The sequence below is a fragment of the Platichthys flesus genome, chromosome 1, assembly GCF_949316205.1.
Source record: "Platichthys flesus chromosome 1, fPlaFle2.1, whole genome shotgun sequence".
NCBI classification, from domain to species: domain Eukaryota; kingdom Metazoa; phylum Chordata; class Actinopteri; order Pleuronectiformes; family Pleuronectidae; genus Platichthys; species Platichthys flesus.
This window is the reverse complement of record NC_084945.1, coordinates 8,311,490-8,332,738: the sequence shown is the minus strand read 5'-3', so window position 1 is coordinate 8,332,738 and position 21,249 is coordinate 8,311,490. Positions and strand designations below refer to the sequence as shown.

Below are 21,249 nucleotides of genomic sequence, written 5' to 3'. Positions count from 1 at the left end.
TGTTATTTTGAACCACAAACGTTAGCCTCATGTTGACACTAGTGGAAAAGTCAGGGATCGCCAAAGTCATCAGGACAATTCATGTGCAAACCTTGGATATCTGCACTAAATTTCATGCCAATCCATTGAATACTTGATGAGAAGTTTATGTAAAAGCCAAAAAAGTCAACCTGTTGTTACTGTTAATGGAAAGTTTAGACCAGAAGGCAGTTGGGTTCATCCTCTGGGGACTTTGAGTAGCTCTATAAATCGGGTGCCTCTTTTATTTTGTCTTCTCTAATGCATTTCAATTAGTTGTACTTCCGGCTATTGTTCATTTTCCCCCGCCAGATTTTCCTGTTCACCTGTTTTCAATAATCCAATCTGATGTCCTTGTATTTATACCACCTGTGGTTCACTTCCTGTTTGCCAGATTGTCCTTGGTATCCTGGCAGACTTGCTGTCCGGCCATTAAAAGTTCCTTTTGACCTCTGATTCTTTATCGACCTTGAACATTTTGTAAGTTTGGACACTTTGGGAATCTTTGGATTATTTAAGTTGTGTTGTCAGCCTGTACCTCATCTGCCTTGTTAGACTGTCTGCATTATATATACTATAAACAGCAAGCTAACAATTTGGGGTCAAAGTGACAGCCCTGCTATCTCTATAGTCCCAATTTCTTATATCACCATAATATAAATAGACACAACGTTTGACATGTAGCATATCAATGTGCCTGTGCAGTGTGATTGAATCCATGTGATGTGCCTCTTCACATATGGCACAGGACACGTGTTATATCACTAAGACAGCCAGACGTCAGAGTGTAAAGATGTGATTATGAAATGCGTGCATGAGGTCGTATTACATTTTAGGCACAGTACTAGAATGGCCGCCTATAGAGTATAGACATTGACTGTGTGGGTTACCATAAACTTCACAGCCCATCTGTAGCCTAACCACTCATTTGGTTTCACGCTGAGCCGTGAACACTTCCACAGGCCTTCATGAAACAAGAAAAACAGTTTTGCCAATATGGTGAGTTCATGTCTGCTGCAGATCCCTTTTGTTTGATATTTGATGTTTGTATCCGTTTGCTGGAGCGAGGCGCAACGAGGAAGATCAGTGCAGCAGCATGAGGATTGTCCTCAACTCTCCAGAAACACTGGGACGTTCACGTTTCCTTGCAGTGCACACACCACAAGTTTTATCCTTAACTTGCATCATGACATAAAAACAGATGCTCTACAGACCATATGCCCATTGTTAATCAAAAAAACCATTCTTCGGTCAAAACAAGAACCTCATGGCAAATCAAAGATTAAAACACCAAGATATTAATCTGTGCAGCGTGTTACATTACACACCCTCCCTCCTGCTCTGGTAATGAATATCATGCCAGAGGCCGGGACTATTAATAAGTGGACACACACACACACACACACACAAACACACACACAGACACACATATGCTTCCTGCTGTGAACTTATGGACCGGAGCAAAGCGGCCACTGATCTCTATGGCTGAACTTCTTCGAGCTTTGTGGAACACTGTTTGTGCTGAAGCAAAACACTCACACACACATACACACACACACACATACACACATGCACCATTCATGGGGGATTCCATGTGATGTATGGCCTGGGGCATCCACAGTCCAGAGTCTGTGCTGGTGAAGGAACCTTATTGTTCCCGGGACAGAGGCTGAGGCGCTTTCTGGGACACTGAAGCACCCGACCAGGCCTGTAGCGGGTCACATGTCACATGACAGGACAGAGCCACAGCTTCTTTTTTTTTACAGATTTAGAGGGACGGGGGTAAAATGGGGCAGACAAGGGGCGGCCGTGTTACATCCAGTCGTGTCAGAGTCAGTCGTTGTACTGTCTGAAATGCTTTGGCAAACTTGAACTTTGATTACCACTTGTGATGTGATGCATAATCAGTCGTTGTGAGTCTGCAACAACCTCAATAAATCTTACCACAAGATCCACTGCTGACTATTATTAGATTCATGCGTGATCTCGTTGATAAGCGTGATTAAAGCTCTGTGGGCCGACAGCCGAGCAAACAAATCAACAGGACGGATCCCGTCCCCCCTTCCTTCACATCTGAAGTCTCTCTGCAGCCCTCTAAAGAGCATCCTCCTGCTTTTTTTTTTATCTTTTTTGCATGGCAAACGTTCCCCTGCTTGCTCTGCTACTGGCGAAAGAGAGTTTTCCTGGAAAAGCAGTTGTGGCAGGAAATAGAAAATAAATCTGGGTGCATATAGCCATTATCAGGCCCTGTTATCGTCAGAGGGGAGTCTGTGGAGAGAGAGAGGAAACCATGCTGGGTCTCTATGTGCGCTGCGAGATAGGGGAAACCAATTTTCACCTCCTCCCTCCTCGTCCCCATCACACTGCTTGACTCAGCTCTCGCTAACTCTGCACAACCGGGACTAAATCATTTCATCGGAATAAGCCAGCCAAATGTTTCACACCTCTGCGTATTACCGAGTGGGGCTAGGGCGCCGGTTCTCCATTCTGTGCCGAGCATCTCTTCTTGTACCGTTTTGCTTTTTCTTTTCTTTTCTCTAACAACGAACTGCAGGACCGTGCAGCATCTGGGCTTTCGAGGGTTGCAGAGATGGAAAGTGCACAAAATAAGGAGGGGAGGGTATTTTAAAACCCTGCCATTTCTTACACCCCCGACGATAAAACAACATACAAGCCGTATTTTATGTTTGCGTTAAATATTCCCGTGTGAGGCAACTCTATGACAGCTTATTCCCGGGCAGATTTATCACAGCCCTTATCTACTCAACTCACTAGACAAAGGCGAGGCGCGCAGCCTACACTGTAGCATGCTGATGCCCGAGGCACAAGACAAAGCATACAATCAATACAAATCTGCAGTCTATACATTGAGCAGGAGTGGGTTGACACACATCCTTCCAGCAGCCATACATCACAACTTCTTATCTAATTAGCTCCCTGAAGAGCGCCATACATCAGCTAATTCACTTCATATCTCTCATTGTAGTCGGAGGGAAGCACCCACTATCCAGAGTTGTTGCTCTTTGTTGTTGTGATGAAGGGAGTCTATTAATGATGTAGGACAGCTTTAAGGAAACACATAATCAGTCCTAACACCAATTAATCAATGGGCCTCGTTCAATCTACCACGGGGAATCATTTATACTTGATTCTATGATGTGTTGCGGTTCAATCGGAAGGATCAAGCCTCCCAGGGCTGATACCAAGTCAGCTGCAGCTCTCATCTGGAGCAAGAGATACACACTATACAGTTACTTTGTTCACAAATTGTGTTTCTTTTATTTAAGGGAACACGTTAAGTCACTAATTAACTGCCAACAAAGCAAATCAAAGCAAAATAAAACGGTGTCACAGACCTTAGGTTTATTTCGATTGTATTTCTGGAAACAAGCTGTTGACGGTCATAAAGTCATTAATAACGTCAGCATTAATATTGAGTATGAAATGTCCCCCTGTATTTCTTAAGCTTCAAGGGAAAATCCCCATAAAATCGTATATCTCGCTTTAAATCTGAGTGTTTCTTTCCCCTGTGAGAATCCACGTGGAGCCGGCTACAGATCCCTCAGAGACCTGTGTGTAAATATCATATTTAACAGCACAAACAGCTCAGAAGTAGCGGTTTAGTTTCAATCCTGTTGAAGTATCGTATATCAGAGGAGAGTACAGCTCGGTGCCTGTCTCTTCCTCTTGCTATGAGTGTTTTTTGTTATTTATCCGGGGTAGATTTACAGAGTACAAATGCTCTCTTCCAGGAATATCCTGCTCCGCACTCACACACGGGTTCAAGCTGCCCGGTTCAACAACAGCCTTCTCCACTGAGCAACCCCACTGGAGCAGGAAGGGGTTAAGTGCCTTGCTTAAGGGCACCTCAGTGGTGGATTTTCCTTCCCCCGGTCTAATTTATCTTGCATGTCCACGGATGGACTCAGGAACCTTTCGGTCAAAGGTTCACTTGCGTAACCTAAAGGCCTTTCCTCTCTTTTAGGGTGAGGTTTTATGCATTTTTCAGTCTGTCCCTGGAGGCAGAAGGAAAAAAAAGCAAAGTAACATTTGCCTCAGGCTCCCTGCAGTGTGACCACTGCACCTTCCCTTCAATAAAGGACATACATTAAAGTGGATGCCCCCCCCCCTGCAAAAGCGCTCTGTATTTCACTGCCGTCCTGGAGGATTCTGGGCTGTTACGGGAGGAAATGAAAATAGTCTCTTCTCTTTGACTTGACTCAAACCCATTTGGGGATTAAATCTGAGGAATGCACTCACCTTTCTTTATTTCCACCACCAAAAGGGAAAAAATATGAGTGACTAGATAATGGTTGGGGAGAGATTACACTAGAGGAAAAATGTCAGTGGAACTAGACCACGCTGCCATTAGAGGGAAATGTGACAGCGGGTGCATCAGCAGAAGAAATGAAGAAATATATAAATAAAAACAAAGCTGAAACTCCTGGGCTCCTCTTCGAGTGTGTGGTGGCTGATGCTGCTTTTTAATTTAGCGCAGTGGTGTCGGGAAGATGAGTAATTTAACCGAAGCTCCCAGGAAGCACTCAAAAACCATATGGAAAGACGTGGGAATAGACGCATACGTCAACACGCTCGGTGGAAAACCAAATTGAGTCAATTATTCGGCGTAACAGAAACATCACATTAGAGATTCCGTGTCTCCTGTTGTTTCCTGGATTTATCTCTAAAACGTTCATCGTAACTCACCTGGAACCAAAGATATGAAATCACCACGAAGAATTGAATGTGTTTTTTATCCTGACTCTCTCTCATCATTCTCCTACTTGGTGTTTTATAACAGAGGTCTGATCTGACTCCTGTAAATTACATATCTGTCCAACGGCAGGGTACATGGTATTTAAGTCATCCTCATACAGTGCATTGCCTCCATTCCTTAATGGTAATGCTGCTTTAAACACAATGCAAGAACATTATAACGTTAATAACAGTGTCTTCAAACCATTACAGATCATTATGAGGCTGCTCCCAATCTCGGCTTTAACCTCTTAACTCTGTGCTCATCATCAGGAAAAGCTGAGCACACACCACTTGGTAAACACCCCCACTGATATTTATAGAAAGGCTTTTGCTACTGTGCACTTTACAGGGACCTTTGTTTCTGACAGTGTGACCACTCAACTGGACTTTTTCTTTTCAATTTGGGGCCTTGATCTTTTCAACACATTAAAGGTCTCCGCTGTGTCTAAGCAGCAATTCCATTTCATCTGTAAATGTATGCAGCTACAGACTTTTTATTTCCAGCGCAGATAAATATAGCTGCATCCTACATACTGTCTTCAGAACTGCACAGTAGTACATTCACTCGACTCCTTTTTTAAGCAACTTTATTCTTAAACTTTGACTGTTTTAATAACGCCTGACTGGAAAGGGCTGTTTGCTCTGCCAGTGGAAAAAGCTGGTTGCATCTTTCCTCCTGGAACTGTAAGAGTGACCTGCAACAGATGAGCTGCGGCAGGTAAAGACTCAGTCCACAGAATCCTGAAGCTGCTGCACAAAGAGCTGTTCACCTGTTTATTAATACTGAACGTATCGACACTGCACCTGATTGGACGTCTAACGATACACACGAGTGCGAAGCCGATAAGATGAACGGGTTCTCCAGATGTATGAATTATTAGATTGATGATGCATCGCTGAAGATTAAACGGGCCGACGGTATATTGTTGTAGTTAAATTCGGCTTCGGCTCAAACCAGGTACAACAGCAAAAAAGTTACACATCAGTGCATCCATAATAATGATCAGATATAAATCATATTCCTACCACAGCCTTTCCTGAATACTAATGCTGTTTTTAATAATGTGCTTTTACTTAAGTAACGTTTTGAACGATGGACCTCATTTACCGAGGAGTGTTTTTACCTTGTTGCGTTGCTACTTTTACTTAAGGTAAAGATCTGAATGCTTAAAGTGAATCATGTGTTTGACCACCTATGAGTCATCAATCAATCAGGCTTATTGGCTTTTTATACAGACCAGTGGGTAATGGCCATGCATAATGAAACAAGGGCTGCTCTGAGTCGAGGTGGGGAGACCAAGGACCGGATCGGTCTGGTTTCTCTCCACACAAGGTAAGAAGGACATGTGACATGACATCATCCCCTGTGTGGATAATCGTGGGAGCGGATGTCATGTTCTGCCATGTGCTCTCAATTTCCTCGATTGACAAAGTTGTAGAACAGAACAATGTGAACATGGGGCGGGGGGGGGGGGGGTTATCAACGTGCTACAAAAGGCGGTGCGTGCCCATCGCCCGCGTTCTGTCAAACATCTACACGGAATTCAATTCATCCGGTCGCTTGTGGGGTTTCAGTTTCAATCTCTTTGTGAGAAAAAGACTTTTGTCTCGTCTGCTATCTACTAATTGCTCTCTCATTGGCAAAAGACGTGTGAGCTACATTCGTGCCACCGGCGTGTTAATTGAAGAAATGCTTTGCAAAAGAGAAAAAAGGGATATTCACTAACCACACTGTGCATGCGGAGGTCACATCTGAGACCAAAATATACTCAAGAGCAGGGGGCGAAAAGCAAAGCCTCCACAGTAAAAGCACCAAACTCAGTGATAGCACAGCATTTCCACAGATCCACGGTATCTTACAGTCTCACCGTCCCCACACTCAATTTGTAAATCTGGCCTCATGAGGTTGGGGAGACGCTGACGGCACAACCTGATATAATATTCACGGATGCAATACTAGCGACGGCTTTCCCACCGTTTTTTTTTCTTTTTGGAAAATAGGAAATATGATTATACTTTGGGTCAGAAGTCAGGTTTCAAATTCCAGTCAGTAAGTGCACACAGCTTTTTGAAAGTGACCGTCTAGATGAGGTCAAACTCTAAAGCCTGGATTTATTTATTTATTTATTTATCCTCGCCCCCTCCTCGTCCTCACTCGAATGCAGACTAAGCTCCGCTGCTGGCTTTCAAGCGGAGTGGACAGATTAAGCTGAGTTAGGTCTACTTTCCATAGATGTGTTGGCGTGGCACTTTGAAATCCACACTCTTCCCTCCGCTCTCTTCTGCAAGAAAACCAGTTAAGAGGTGACACATCTGTGCTTCTTAAAAAATGGAAGGTGGCTGGAGATTAACACAACTGAGAGTGCCACTACAAAAAAAGAGTCAGCTCTTACATTAGGGGGAAAGGAGACAGTGTTAACAACAGATACCCGCCATGTACAGTACACGTTGACAGTGTTATTGTTTGTTATGGTGGAGAAGATGATAACGATGAAGATGATGACGAAGGTGATGATTTCACTTTGGTTATTTCTGTGCAAACAGAATTAGCACTGGGATTTTAAAGATGCAGGTTTTTGCTGTTCGGCTCTGATGGATTCTTGCAGACGTGTAAATTAAGAGTTGTGCAAGCTTCAACCAATCAGAATTCAATCTCAATCGTGCAAAAGTGAACATACACAAGAAAATGTGCAGTTTAGGACACAGTTTTAAGATTCTACCATCAAGTGAAGTCTGGGTGTGGTAGACATTTTGTGGAAATAAATGTTTTTGACATTATGTCTGACAATTCACCACATGGAGTAAGAATAAATCAGTTTCTTATGGGGATGTGAAAATTCATCCTAAAACTAATATTTGTGTTGAAAGAACTACTATCTCCACTGAGGAGGTTACGTTTTCACCTCTGTCCATTGTTTGTTGGGTGGTTGTTTGTCTGTTGAAGCAAAATCACAGAAAACGTAGCTTGATGCAGTTATGAACCATTTAACATTGCACTTTTCAATAGTTTCAGTTTTGAATTCCTCGATCTTGATGAAGAAGGAGGATTTGAAGGGGCTGACATCTGTGAGTGTGTGAAATCTGCTGCAGCTCAGTTGTATCTAAAGGGACTTTTGGCCGAGGTACACAAACCATTGAGTGCTTCTAGTTTGCGGCTGTAACGATTCTTCCTGTTTTTACTGCTTGTGAAGATATCACATCTTACTCCACAGTAAGAGAGGGTGGCGTTTCCTATTTAAAAGACTTCGGAGGACACCGACATGAATGGCTCCCTCGGACAGCTGAATTGAAGTATCCTGTCTTTCATGAAACAAAAACTGTGGCTCTTTTTCATTTCCTGTATCTTACTATACATATTGAAGATGTGCAGGAACTGTCCCTTCACCACCAGCACAGAGAGAAACAAACATCACACACAGTAAATCTGTCGATGACAACATGTGGATGTGAGTTGTGTTTTGAAAGAGTCAATGTCCACAGCAGATGTTTGCGAGCAGCTGCTGACTTGATCCCATTGACTCTCGTGTGTTTAGGCCGGTTCGGTTATAAACTCAGCATCCCGCCTCCGAGCTGCACGTGCAGACACGAGCACGACGTGTGTGAGTCTTTTAAGAAGATGAAAAATCTCCCCCTACCAAACGATGCCCCTCTTTAAATTAACTTTCAAATGAAATATCACTGTCTCTGTGAGCGTATTATTACACCGGCCGTGCCTCAGTGACTCTGTGGGCCTCATTCCGAAATAACGGATCCAGTCAAACCGGACATTCTTTTTGATTCTTAAAAAAAACACACAACCTGGCGCTACAGTACGCAGACGCACTTGTTTACGGACAATTTCTGATTGGAGCTGGTTTCACACGCAGCGGCACATTCCAGTTCATACATTAAGTCTTGTCACAACATCACAACGAGAAAACAAACAGACAAATTAAAAACAGGAAAGAAACCGTCTCTTTGAAACATTTATTATGAAATTATAAAGGTAGAATAGCACTGTTCAAATAAAGCTTTCAAAGACAGAATAGGAGTTTGCATTGTACGGAATAATTGGCAGAGTTTATTTCAAATGTAATTTATGTATACCCAGCAATGAAAAGAAAAAGGAGAAGGAGAAAAGCGGGGGGGGGGGCAAATAAATAAAAAAAGAATGAAAAACAAGTTCATTATTGTTTAACACAGCACATTAGGCAAGATTACCAGGAGTTCAATTTACATGAAACATCGCATATATACAAGAAAGATTTACATGGATGAGGGTTACACAGTCTCTGTGAGCTATGGGGCCCGGTGGCAGAGCAGTCAATGGCAGTCACATTTCAAGTCAAGTGCGGCGGCTCTTTGCTGGAGGGCGGGTTTGGCTGGCAATGCCATTATCACAACTATTAGTTCAGACACTGGCACACGCTGGTGACAGAGCGGCAGCCCCGTGTGTCACTTGACACAACAACCCAATGACAAGGACTCGTCTCCCTCCGGGGGTTGTCATGTCAGGACATACAGCGCCACTTTGCCCGTCTTTCACACACACACACACACACACACACATTTCTCTCTAATGATAAGGGAGGGGGGGGGGGGATGGACGGTTAGCGGGAAAGAAAGTGGGACTACGTGCTGAACACAAAGCAGCCTCATCTGTCACAAATGATCAGAACACAAAGCAGATCACACCCTCTGTGATTTAACATAGCATGTAGCGGCACTGACCCCAATAAAACATGGGTGAGAGGTGCGGGGGGGGGGGGCAAGGGGAGAGGGTGGAGGGGGCCGAGTGAGGAGTGGAGAGGGGAGATGGGTTGTTTGGAGTGGGGGTGAGGAAGGGGCATTCAAACAATGAAGTAGCATCATAACTTCATCTTTTTTTTTTGTTGTTGTTGTATATATCATACTTGTTTTTTTTTTGTAGACAAGCAAACAGTCAAGAAACATTTTCTTCCACCCTCTACTCTTTGTATCTGAGGTCAATTTGAGAGAATCCAGAAGCCATGTTGTCACCTCGAGTGTTTTTAAGCTGCGTTTTGTCGTCAGTTCTTTTTTCCATCGTCGTGCCGTGTTGGAATAAATACGGAGCCAGTATGTCAACTTGATTGATTGCCTTCGAGAAATGGGAAATGTGTTTTGTGGATTAGTGAAAACATGGAGATGAATTAAGTAATGACAGTTCCACAAAAGCCACAATGACTTTGGTGGGGCTTTTTTGTGCATGCAAAACATTAAGTTCACAAAGCAAACCCTCTGAAGATTGTTCATCAATCAATTTGCTTTGAGAAATTGCAAAAATGGATGATAAATCTGAAATGAATTGGTTGCCAGCCAAAAGTGACGGACAAACAACAAACCAAGAAAGCAAGAAAAGAAATCACTAACGTGCGCGCTCACACACACACACACATAAGGCCTTTTGATAAATGACAGTTGTCATCATCAAAATTGCACATGTAAAAACAGTACAAAGACGAGTAATCTCAACACAAAAATGGTTAAGACGGAAATGGAAATGATTTAAAATGCTCACAAAAAATCGAATGTAATTCCTGGTAATTTGCCTTCGACTGTGTGTTGGCAGACAACAAAGTAGAAAAGAAAAGCCTATATATAAATAAATAAATAAATAAATATAAAGATATTAAAAATCAGTAGCATTTCATTTTTTTCTCGACAGAGGAAAACATATAAATGAACTCCACAGTTCAGCCAGTGTACCACCGCGGGGCTTTGATTTATTTTGTTGTTTTGTGCAGACAATACTGGATCCCCCTTGGGGCAATAATCTACTCTGGTAGTACTCACAACCACTACCTTAGTATAGGCCGCAATCCATTTCATTTCCTTTTACCCGCCTAGACGTAGAGGACATGACAAGTTTTTTAAAGAAATACAATGTTCTCTGCAGGAAGGAGCCAGCAAATCCTCCACTGATGATTTAGAGCTTTGATAGAAACTTCACTCACAGACTTATTGGCTCACTATCTCCCCATGGCTACGTTTGTTTTGAGGATCTGTTACGTTTCACTCTCGCTAAGAGTATGCAGGAGTCGGGCTCCTTCTCCTTGCATCTACCTGCAGATTGCTTCGTTATTAAACTGGTGTTGGCAGCAGACCCAATTGTAGACAACACAGAATTTGCTCAAAGACTTGGTTAATTAGCGTCTTTACGGTTATTTATCCAGTTCCTCTCACGTGGATGAGATACAGCGAGATTCTACACGCCATGGACGTGTACAGTGTGAGAGATCACAGGCCCTGCTCGCTAAGAAGTGACAGGGCAGCTGAGGAGAAGGATGCATGATCACAGTCGGCAACAATCACCGGCCTCTCTCCATCTTCCTCTTCCACGGCGCCAAACTCGGTGTCAGCACAACCCAGAAGATATTGCAACGGACTTCTCCCCCTCAGGTGCAACATTGTCATAGTTCATTAATCTTCTCAAACTTCTCCCGCCGCCATCAGCCCCCGTACGTCCTACTAATCCCCTTATTAATGTGGCAAATGAACCTGCACAAGAAGGACGACTCCCCCAAGGCCCCATAATTACAATGGTCTGTACAAACTCCTGTTTGCATAGAATGTCCATTCATTAAAAGAACCGACAAGACATCTCCAGGAGCACGTGCCCTCCTCAAAGGGTTCTCCCGTGTCGCTCGCTTTAAACTGTGATACTACATCTACTGCATTTTTTGAAAGGCAACTTTACTGCAGCGGTCACAACAAGAGGGAGGGGGGGGGGGGATAATATGCGAGGCTGATGCAGGGAGGCCGAACGTAATTTATAGCAGAACATCTCCAGAATTATTTTGATTAAGTCAACCTGGTGTCAGTTGTGTTCTATACGCGCAGCATCTATGGTGAAGCCGCACAAAAGGGAGCTGTTATACTCTGTCCCCGGAGCTAATGCATGATTTGTGCTGTGGAGGAGCACATCAGAGCCGTGTGGGAGAAATGAGCTGCACGTCCACGGCTCCTTTCAGCGCTCGCGTCTTTCCTGCCAGGCAAGAAAATAACTAATAACCCACAGCAATTACGCCTTTCTTTTTTTCTTTTTTTCTCACACATGAGGTGCTCAGGCCACATGGTTACACAACTGAAAGCCCAGAATTGTGCTCCGTGACATATAAAGTCGATTACCATAACAAAGCGAGGGGGGGAAAGAAGTCGCATCACGTGCATCTGCAAGGACATACATATTAATCTCTACACATTGTGTGCAACAGAAAATGAACAGCCTCGTCTCCACATTCGGGGAAAAAGAGACAGAAGCTAAAATGTGGACATTATTTGCACGATGTTTTCACGACTGCCCCTCGGTAAAAGAATGTTAGCGTGTCCATAGCATGAGCCCTGGGACGCCGTGCACAGGACACGGTGAATGCACAGCCGCTCGTGGGCTCGTGTTGTGTGAGTCAACAGCATCTATGTCAAAGACGACCGAAAGGAAGAAGTGACGGTGAGACGGCGAGGATTATACTCGGTTTCTTGGATGCTTGTGTTGCATTGTGAAACTGGGACAGTGTTTTCATGCTTTTTTTTCTCTCCCTCAGTTGTCCCTTGTTTACACTAATGCAGGTCCCTGGAGGGGGAATAATAAGTGGAGGGAGAGAAAAAAAAAGAAAAGCCAAGGGAAGGATGGCTCGTACTGCTATCAGCAAAGTTTGGGGTCTCTATAAAAAGCTGTCATGGTTCCAGTGGGTGTTTGTCTGTGATGACACTGTTATGTCTACTGCTGCGACCTCTGAGAAGAAGAAGACAACACTGACAACCTCCATCCATCGCTGTTGCTCTTCACCTCCGTCCGTTCTGCTCCCTTTGTTTATTAATTTCCTTTCAGTTTTCTTATTCATCGATCGCTGCTGATGCTGCAGAGATGTGGCTCTTGAGAAAATGGTTTTTCGATTTGTACGGACCGGGTCAATTTTGAACGCTTTCGACTGAGCTCTGCACACCATTGTATTTGTTTAATGTCCTCTCTCATTTGCCTATTTCATGTCAACTTCTGGGCAACACTGTGTGAGTGATATTGGTTTGTTGCCCGTGAGGCAACAATGCAATGTGGTAAATTTTCCTGATCGTATCAGAGTCGGTTGTTGACGCTTTAAAAAACCGCAGCGGCATCTCACTGGCCACAATTTCAATATAGCCCATAAGAGCACATTTTAGAAATGGAGAATAAACTAAATGATATTGACTTTTTGATCTATGTGTATATAAGGAGCCTGTTAATATTGGAGTTCTTATCTTTTTTGCCAAAGCGCTTCTTCTCTGCAGGGAATATGATATGATAATCCGATGATATTACCTTTTGGATATACTGTCTGTATAAAGATTCACTCAAAGGTAATTGGTATTTTTGGCTATTTTCTTTTTTTCTTTTTTATTATCCTCTGTTTTTTTTACTCAGTATGCCAGGAGAATATATATATATAAAAAAAAAAAAAAGAATGGGATACACTGGATGGGCATCTACTTGTCAATGCTCATGAAATGGAGATGGCATGCACATGTCAACACAAAACAGTCGCACTGTACAAGAAAGATCTAAATATGGAAGTCGAAATGACACTGATAACATACCCTGCGTTAGCCAGTTAATCATGTCCACCGAGTTATTGATTTCCCCACAATCTATAACTGCCACTTAGCCTCCAACATGAGCTGTAATTTCTATGTAAGTTGTTTTTTCGGAATGAGTTATTACTAATAACCAAAACCAAATATGCCTGGAGAGTCTTCATTAAAAATGTCCAAAGACAATTAGCTAAGAGTGGTTAGATAAATTACTTTTTTGAAAAGCGAGATAAGGAAGTATACCCTTGTGTGCAGTCACGATAAATTAGTGCGTATTCGTTTGAGTAGTTCAAAGGTATTGCTACTGTGAAGGATATAGTTTCATTAATATACAAATATCATACAATTTGATAATGACCTTCAGAGTTACATGGCACGATTGCAAGATATGAAATTCAAGTCGCGATGACACTATCGAATGAAGATGGCAAGAATGGCAAATCTCAGCTGAAGTGCTTCGTGGGGCAGAATTAGGCTGAGGCACGACTGGAGGTCAGTTTCAACCCCCGGCGTTTATACAGTAAGATTCACATTTACGCTATAGACAAGTACACAGACACACAATTCAGACGACCACGTGTCGAGCGAGAGTATCTGCAGCGGTGCATCATTTGTGTCATCAATGTGTCATCGATGGCAATGCAAGCCGCCTCTGTTTGTGTGCTTCTTTGAGTCATTCGTCAGAAATATTGATTCCAATAAATCTCGTGCTGGAATTGTGGGATGACTGAGCAAATCAATGGAGTTGTGCTTACAGTAGGGTGTCATATCTCACGCGTCCTCCTCTGGGGTTGAATCCCCCTCGGTCCCCACCGTCACCCATTTGAACGCCCCCCCCCCTCTCTCGCTCTCACATACACACACACACACACACACACACACAAACACACAAATAGCGGCAGGGTGAATGCCTCTTTTGACTGCGGCCTCTCACACAGAAACGCATTAAATCCAACCCCGGATGCAGTGACCCGGAGGTATGCATCGACAGGAGTCACCCCTGTGATTCCACTCTCCCTCTCCGGAAGAGATCTTATCACTCAAATTTTCTTACTGCCATTATCAATCTTCCCTGCTCAGCCTCCACGTCGTTAGGCGAGAGAGCGTTTCGCTAAGAAGACCAACAAAAGGTTTTCACTCCTTTTCTTCCCGTCCCTTGCATTTCTAAGTCCACTGCAGGTTGGCGTAGTGCCAGGCGGCGCCATGCAGCGCAACACTGCCACCTACAGGTTCAGTACCACCACCCATCGAGCCTGACCCACTGACGACGCTCTAACTCTGCCCCCCTTTTCTCCCTCTGCTCTGCTCTCTCTCTCTCTCTCTCTCTCTCTCTCGCTCCCCCATCTTCTCTGCCGCCTCCCTGGAATCTGTCCACATGTGTCCCATTAGATCGGAGCTGTGTGTTGTGTAGCGGTGCTTTATTAGCAGCAAAATTAATAAGGCTTTGATAGAAAAAAAATCAAAAAAATCAGCATGGATTATGTTGAAATTTGAGGCTCATTATTGGCTAATCCTTTTTGAATTGGATGTGTATCGAGTTGCAGACAAGCTTCACTCAGTTCGCCCGTGTGCTTTGAGAGGAGGCATTTAATTCGAGCCCAGATGATGTAGCAAAGCCGACTGTGACATTCACAACAACCACCACGGCGGACTAATTATCGACTGGTATTATTGCTGCAGGTGCTGCAAAGGTTACAAGGTCTTCTTTTTTGTTGTGTTTGTTACGAGTCGCACCAAAAAAAAAAAACGAGGAAACGTAAAATTTAAAATAAAACATGAACACACTCTGGAGATTTATGAGGAGAGAGGTGAAAGGTCAGCTATTCTGTTGGTTTTTTTGGTTTCTTTTTGTCTTGTACTGGGAGAATGTGTGCATGATGAAAACAGTGAGCTGAGTAGATAGGCAAGAAAAAAATGTTTCTTTCACAGAGAACATTGAGTCACACTTAATGTTATGGTGGTACACTTGAACCAGTGCTCTAACCTGGCTGCTGAATAGACAAAGTAAGGCAAGGCAATCACTCACCAACTTGCATTTTTGTTAAATATGAATTAAATATATATGAATGACAAAAACATCAGTCTATAATCAACCCCCCCCCACCCCCTCCCCAATTTATGCATGTGATTGTTGAGTCCATAATAATCATCTCCTTTACTTAGCAGGGGTTCAAGTAACTCTTCCTCTTTTTTTTTATTTAGAATTTGAGAAACAGTGGAACTTGCTGAAGCAGTATATGTCTCCTGTACTTTTTTTTTTCAGCTACTTCACAGGAACTTAGAGCGAGTCTCTAATCTGGACTGACACTCTAGCACTGTGGAACAGGGCAGTTATAGGCAGTACTTATAGACCAGTAAAAGTGCTCTTTTACCTGCTGTCTGGTGTGCATGGGGCCCTTCGTCTTGAACCCTCCTTGGGAGCTGCACTCTGAGGCACTGAAGTGGTCGGAGCTGGTGGAGGACCTCTTGGAAAGGGTGTCACAGCCCCCGACAAATGTGTTATCCAATGGGAGCTCCTGAATCACGTGGTGCTTCTTCACCGACACCGGCGTGTCAGCCTTGAGGTGGAAGGCCGACTGTGGCGAGGCGGACTTGTAGTGCCGGGCCAGGTCGGGGCTGCTGGGTTTGAAGGTGGTGGTGGGCGTGGCATTCCAATCAAAGCGTCCAATCCCCTGCTCCTCCAGCTCGGTCGGCAGGCTGATGGTTCCGTTGATTGGCTCGTGGGCGGGGTCGTCGGGCTTGTTCCCCTCGATGGTGACAAAGTTGAGCAGGGAACTTTTGGGGGATTTCCGTTTCTTGCGCCTCTTCTTCTTGTTCTGCTTGTTCTCCGTGTTGGGCGACATCCACTCGGCTCCCTGCTTCTTCCTCTGTGCCGCCTTGAACCTGGACGCGTGGCGGCAGCGCAGCAGCACGGTGGCAAAGATGACAATGATCACCACGAAGGCGCCGGTCACAAAGGCTATCATGATCGTTAAATAGTCACCACTCTGATAGGTTTCACTGCTCTCCCCTATGTTCCGGTCTATGGGGGTCTCCATGGTGCGTCGGATGAGGTCGTATATGAGAGTCGAGTTGCCCACAGTGTCGTTGACGTACAGAAACACCAGCACCAGAGTGTGGAGAGATTTGGGATATCCCAGGTCACTGATATTGACGACTAATCTGTGTAAGCCTATGTCGGTCAGCGCTGGCTTCTCCTCCAGAGTAATATTCCCTGTGACGGGGTCAATTCTGAACAGACCCTTGTTGTTTCCACTCACGATCGTGTATTTGAGCTCCGCGTTCATCCCGGTGTCGCCGTCCACCGCGAACACTTCTGCGACCACAGATCCCGGGATGGAGGAGAGCGGAACGAGCTTGAAGGACGTGTTGGAGGGGGGGTAGATGACGATGGGGGTGTTGTCGTTCACGTCGATGACATTGATGGTCACCTTGGCGGCTGAGGAGCAAGGGGGCCTGCCGCTGTCCACAGCCCTGACATCGAACGTGTACGAGCTCTGCTGCTCCCTATCGAATGACACGTTGGATTTGATCACCCCGGAGTAAGGATCCAGTATAAAGTTCTCGTTGTCATTCAGGATGGAGAGAGAAACGGCGGCGTTCTCCCCGGCGTCTGAGTCCGTCACAGTTATCACCCCCACAGTGCTGTACTTGGGCAGATTCTCCGACACGAAAAACTGAAAGTGGTTGTGTGTGAACTTGGGGTTGTTGTCGTTCTCGTCCAGCACCGTTACAATCACTGCTGCCTGCGTTTGCAGAGGGGGGGTCCCGTTGTCCCGCGCCGTGATGGTGAAGAGAAACCTGTCCTGGTCCTCCCGGTCGAAAACCCTGGAGGCGGTCAGCACCCCCGTCTTGCGGTCCAGGTCGAAGAAGGACGCGTTCGGTCCCAGCTGATAAACGATCTCCGCGTTCTTCCCGCTGTCCTCGTCCGTGGCGCTGAGCGTGGTGAGGAACAGGTCGCGTTTGTTGTTTTCCATCACAGCAAGCTCGATGACTGGCTGAGTGAAAATAGGCGGGTTGTCGTTCTCGTCCTCCAGCCTCACTCTCACCAGGGCCGTCTGGTTCAGGCTCGGCTTCCCAGAGTCGGACGCCACAATTTTAAAGTTGTATTCCTTGGTCCCCTCGTAGTCGAGCAGCGCGGAGGTCTCCAGCAGATACTGGTTGTCGTACACGGCTTTGAGGTGGAAGGGCACGTCCTTCTCGATGAAACAAATGACCTTGCCGTTGATGTCGGTGTCTTTGTCCGACACCGTGATGAGCGCTATCTTGGTATTGATGGGATCCTTCTCCGACAGGAAAACAGTGCCGTTAATGGGACTGATTATGTACCTCAGGTCTATATTGGGCGGATTGTCATTAACATCAGTCACGTTTATGGTGACAGAAGCTCTGGCAGGACTGGAGCTGCCATCACTGGCTAAAACCGAGAGCTTGTGAATCGCTGTCTCTTCTCTGTCCAGGGGTCTCTGCACTGTAATTAGGCCAGATGTTGTATTCAGTGCGAAGAGTCTTTTCGTGGCAGGAGACACCTGCGTCCCAAACACATAACGTATCTCCGCATTTGCCCCCACGTCTGCATCCGTGGCCAGGAGCTGCACCACAGACGTGCCAATGGCAGAGTTCTCCGGTATGTGCACGTCTATCTGGTTCTCTTTAAACACCGGCCTGTTATCATTGACATCCGTTACCGTCACTTGTAGAATGGCAGTGCTGGATTTCTGCGGGCTGCCACCGTCCTCCACCTTGATCTTCATCACGTATGTATCCTTCTGCTCTCGGTCCAGATTCTGCTGCACAATGAGCTGGGGCCACTTCTCCCCCTCAGGCGTTTCCACTATGTCTAAGCCGAAAGCACTCTGCCCGTTGATCAGCTCGTATTTGTGAACACTGTTGGGGCCCGTGTCTGGGTCAGTGGCGGAGGGGATGGCGAAGCGGCTGTTAATGAGCGTGTTCTCGGGGATGGAGATGTTGATCACAGGGGACGGGAACATGGGGGCGTTATCGTTCGTGTCTTTGACGACTATTTTGATCTTAATCAGCCGGAAATAATCATTAGGCAGGATGACCACTTCGATTTCAAAGGAGCACTCGCTGTCCTCGAACGAGGGGCCGGGGCACAACTTCTCCCGGTCGATCCGGTTTGATGTGGTGAAAATCTCCCCAGTGCTGCTCAGCACGCGGACCAGAGGGTTGTCTCCCGCCTTGGAGACGAGCCGGTAGACCAGATTAGCACTCGTCCCGGTGGCAGCATTTGTGTGGGATATGTTTAGGTCCTTTGGTATGTTCCCAATGAGGACGTTCTCCTGCAGCTCCTCTCTGATGGGGTAGATCAGCTCTTGGGCTATCGAAGGATCGAGCCATATGCAGGCGAGCAGGGTGCCCAACAGGTAATAGTCTTTTAGATCCATGACGGTGTGAACGTGCTTCCAGGCTGCACAGCTCGGGAGTTTCTCTCTATGCAACCGCGACGTTACCGGCAGTGACTCCTTGGATGTGACGACAGGAATCCTCCACAGACAAAACCTACGAATACACGACAGGAGTTTCTCTTCAGTGAAATAGCCACACTATGCACAGTAATTCAATTTGACTAACAACAAAACCAACTGCTCATAATTAGGTGTAAGGTCAACACTGATATATATATATTTTTTTTTTATAATGTACTATTAAATCTGGACATAGGCCTTAATCAACAATCCATTAAAGAGAAATTCAACAAAAAAACATTGCAGCAGCCCTTCATGTCTTTTCGCCCCATTTTCTAATGCCTCCACATTTTATGGTCACTGAGAATTTTCAGCGCTTCGAAAAAGCCCGTGGCCACAAAACTTCACAGCACATTGCACAGTCTTATTAATTTTACACTTAAATTGCCAAATTTAAAAGATGCCGGGGTCTGTGCGTGTCGGCTCCTAAACGGATGAACACACGAATGAGTGAATGAATGAAGCCTACAAAATGAGCTCAGTCAGATTTGTACATTTGTTCTGTGTGATTTGAGAACCTATTCTTATCTTACATACCCAAATCCGTTCCAGCTCAGGCGAAGAAAAAAAAAAACTGGAGTGAGTCAGCTCATAGTCTTCTCATCCTGTGCGCCTGCGAGCTTATTCTGGTACAGATATCCTCCTCGGTCAGATCTGGGTCCAGGCGAGAGACGAGTAATCAGACTCGAGAGCAGGTTTTCAGGTAGAAACCGGCTGGTCGCACAAACTGGGGAAAATCAGAGGCTTCATATGTCGCAGTTCCTTTCCCCCCATCGAACTTCAGGAATGGACGGGATCTAATTGCGCGACCTGCGGTGATTGCGGTGATCGAGCTCTCCAGCAGCCAGCAGCCAGGTGGTCAGTGGTTTGCGGTGTCTTCCATTAGGAGCCAGTCCCGAAAATCAATGCCCATCTCCCGTTACACGTCCCGGTTTGTATTTTTTGTCTTCTTCTGTCCTGTCCTCTCGCTCCCGGGCTACCTGTTAAGGTGAAGGTTCCGACGAGGTGAAGGCAAGCGGAGACACTCGCGTCCCGTCATGTCTCAAGTTCACACAGCTCCCATCGGCCGACGCAGGCACAAGGTTAAAACAAGGATCATGAAGGCATTTAACGCAAAATGACACCCCTCCAAAAAAGAAGAAGAGGCAAAAGAAGGAGAAGAAGAAAAGGTGTGAAATCTCAGAGTGGATCCGGCTCGGAGCTTTGGATGAAATAGAAGAAGGTGGCTCAGTGTGGCACCGTTGCGCAGCGTCTGCCTGTGCGCCGGTTATCCTCGCGCTCTCGCTCCCGGAGCAGAATATCTTGCACTAACTCTCTGTTCACCCATAGGAGGGCTGGAGAAGTACACCACGCAGACGTCCTCCCCTCCTCTCCTCTCCTCCGCTGCTGCCCGGCCGACCCTCGTCATTGGACGCCGCCCCCTCGCCTCTCAGTGGCGTCGACGCGCCGAGCAGGGGCACCCGCGATTGGGCCGCAGTCACGTCACTTAATGCGCACCGAGGGGGCGGGAGAGGAGGGGGGGGCGGGGGGGTGCAGTCCGCGGTGAGATGCTCTGCGAAGATGCTGCAGGCTGCAGAGACGCTTTAACCACCCCAAAGAAAAAACGAGGCTGGGTGGAGAGGAAGGGGGGGGGGGGGGTGACGATGATGATGATGATGATGGTGATGGTGATGAAGCTGTCGCTGTCCTCTAGCTTTTTTTTGCACGGTGAGAGTGATCCGGCTCTGCAGGGACGCGTCAGAAAGCAGAGCGCCAACCTGTTAGGCTGTCGTCAGGTAGACTGCACTAATTGGGGTGGACACCAAAAAAGCCCTGAGGCGCGTGTGATGGAAGAGACGCGCAGCAAACTCGTTTTGGCCCAAGAATAAACACGCGCCTGTACAACACGAGGCTCTTTTTTTGCGAGTGCGTAATAATTGCGCACCGGCACAGAGAAGCCGTGGTTGGCACAGGGGAGAGACGGGGGGTGGGGGGTAAGGGGAGGGGGGGTCACATTCTCCCTCCATCCGCCACACGTGGAAACCTGTATTTGTCCCTATGAGAAATAACCTTGACAGTTAGCCCCAGCCATCAAAGCCGTGCAGCAGCAGCAGCAGCGTGTGGTGCGTAATGGGTGAACACTGCGTCTCTCTCTCTCTCTCTCGCTCTCTTTTCTCTGTTGTTAAACTTTACTGCCTCGCACCAGAGCTGTGATGATCTGAAGGAGGCTGTGATGAGTCTTTTGAAAAATAACCTGCACACGAGCCTTATTTGACAAGTTTCAGAGCAACCGGAGGAGGCTGATCCCTGCAACACGGAGTTAGACCTCCCACCAATAACATGGCAAGTCGGGAGTGACAAGAGGTAACGAGAAAAACAGCAGCTTTAATAAAACGGGGGAATCATAGCCACGGATCCAGCCGTCATTTACACTGCCATC

The 21,249-nt window shown here is 46.0% G+C and overlaps 1 protein-coding gene across 2 annotated transcripts in view; it reads right to left on the bottom strand.

Annotated features, from left to right (window-relative positions):
• LOC133935331 (protocadherin-9) overlaps positions 1-20,055 on the bottom strand; it is a 191,814-nt gene extending 171,759 nt beyond the window's left edge. For both annotated transcript variants that reach the window (XM_062381244.1, XM_062381250.1), the window contains exons 1-2: positions 19,368-20,055; positions 15,714-18,864 (exon numbers count right to left, since the gene is read on the bottom strand). In XM_062381244.1, the coding sequence (XP_062237228.1) occupies positions 15,714-18,749 (3,036 nt within the window). In that variant the 5' untranslated portion in view covers positions 18,750-18,864; positions 19,368-20,055. The remainder of the gene's footprint in view (positions 1-15,713; positions 18,865-19,367) is intronic.
• Positions 20,056-21,249: the final 1,194 nt, after the last annotated feature.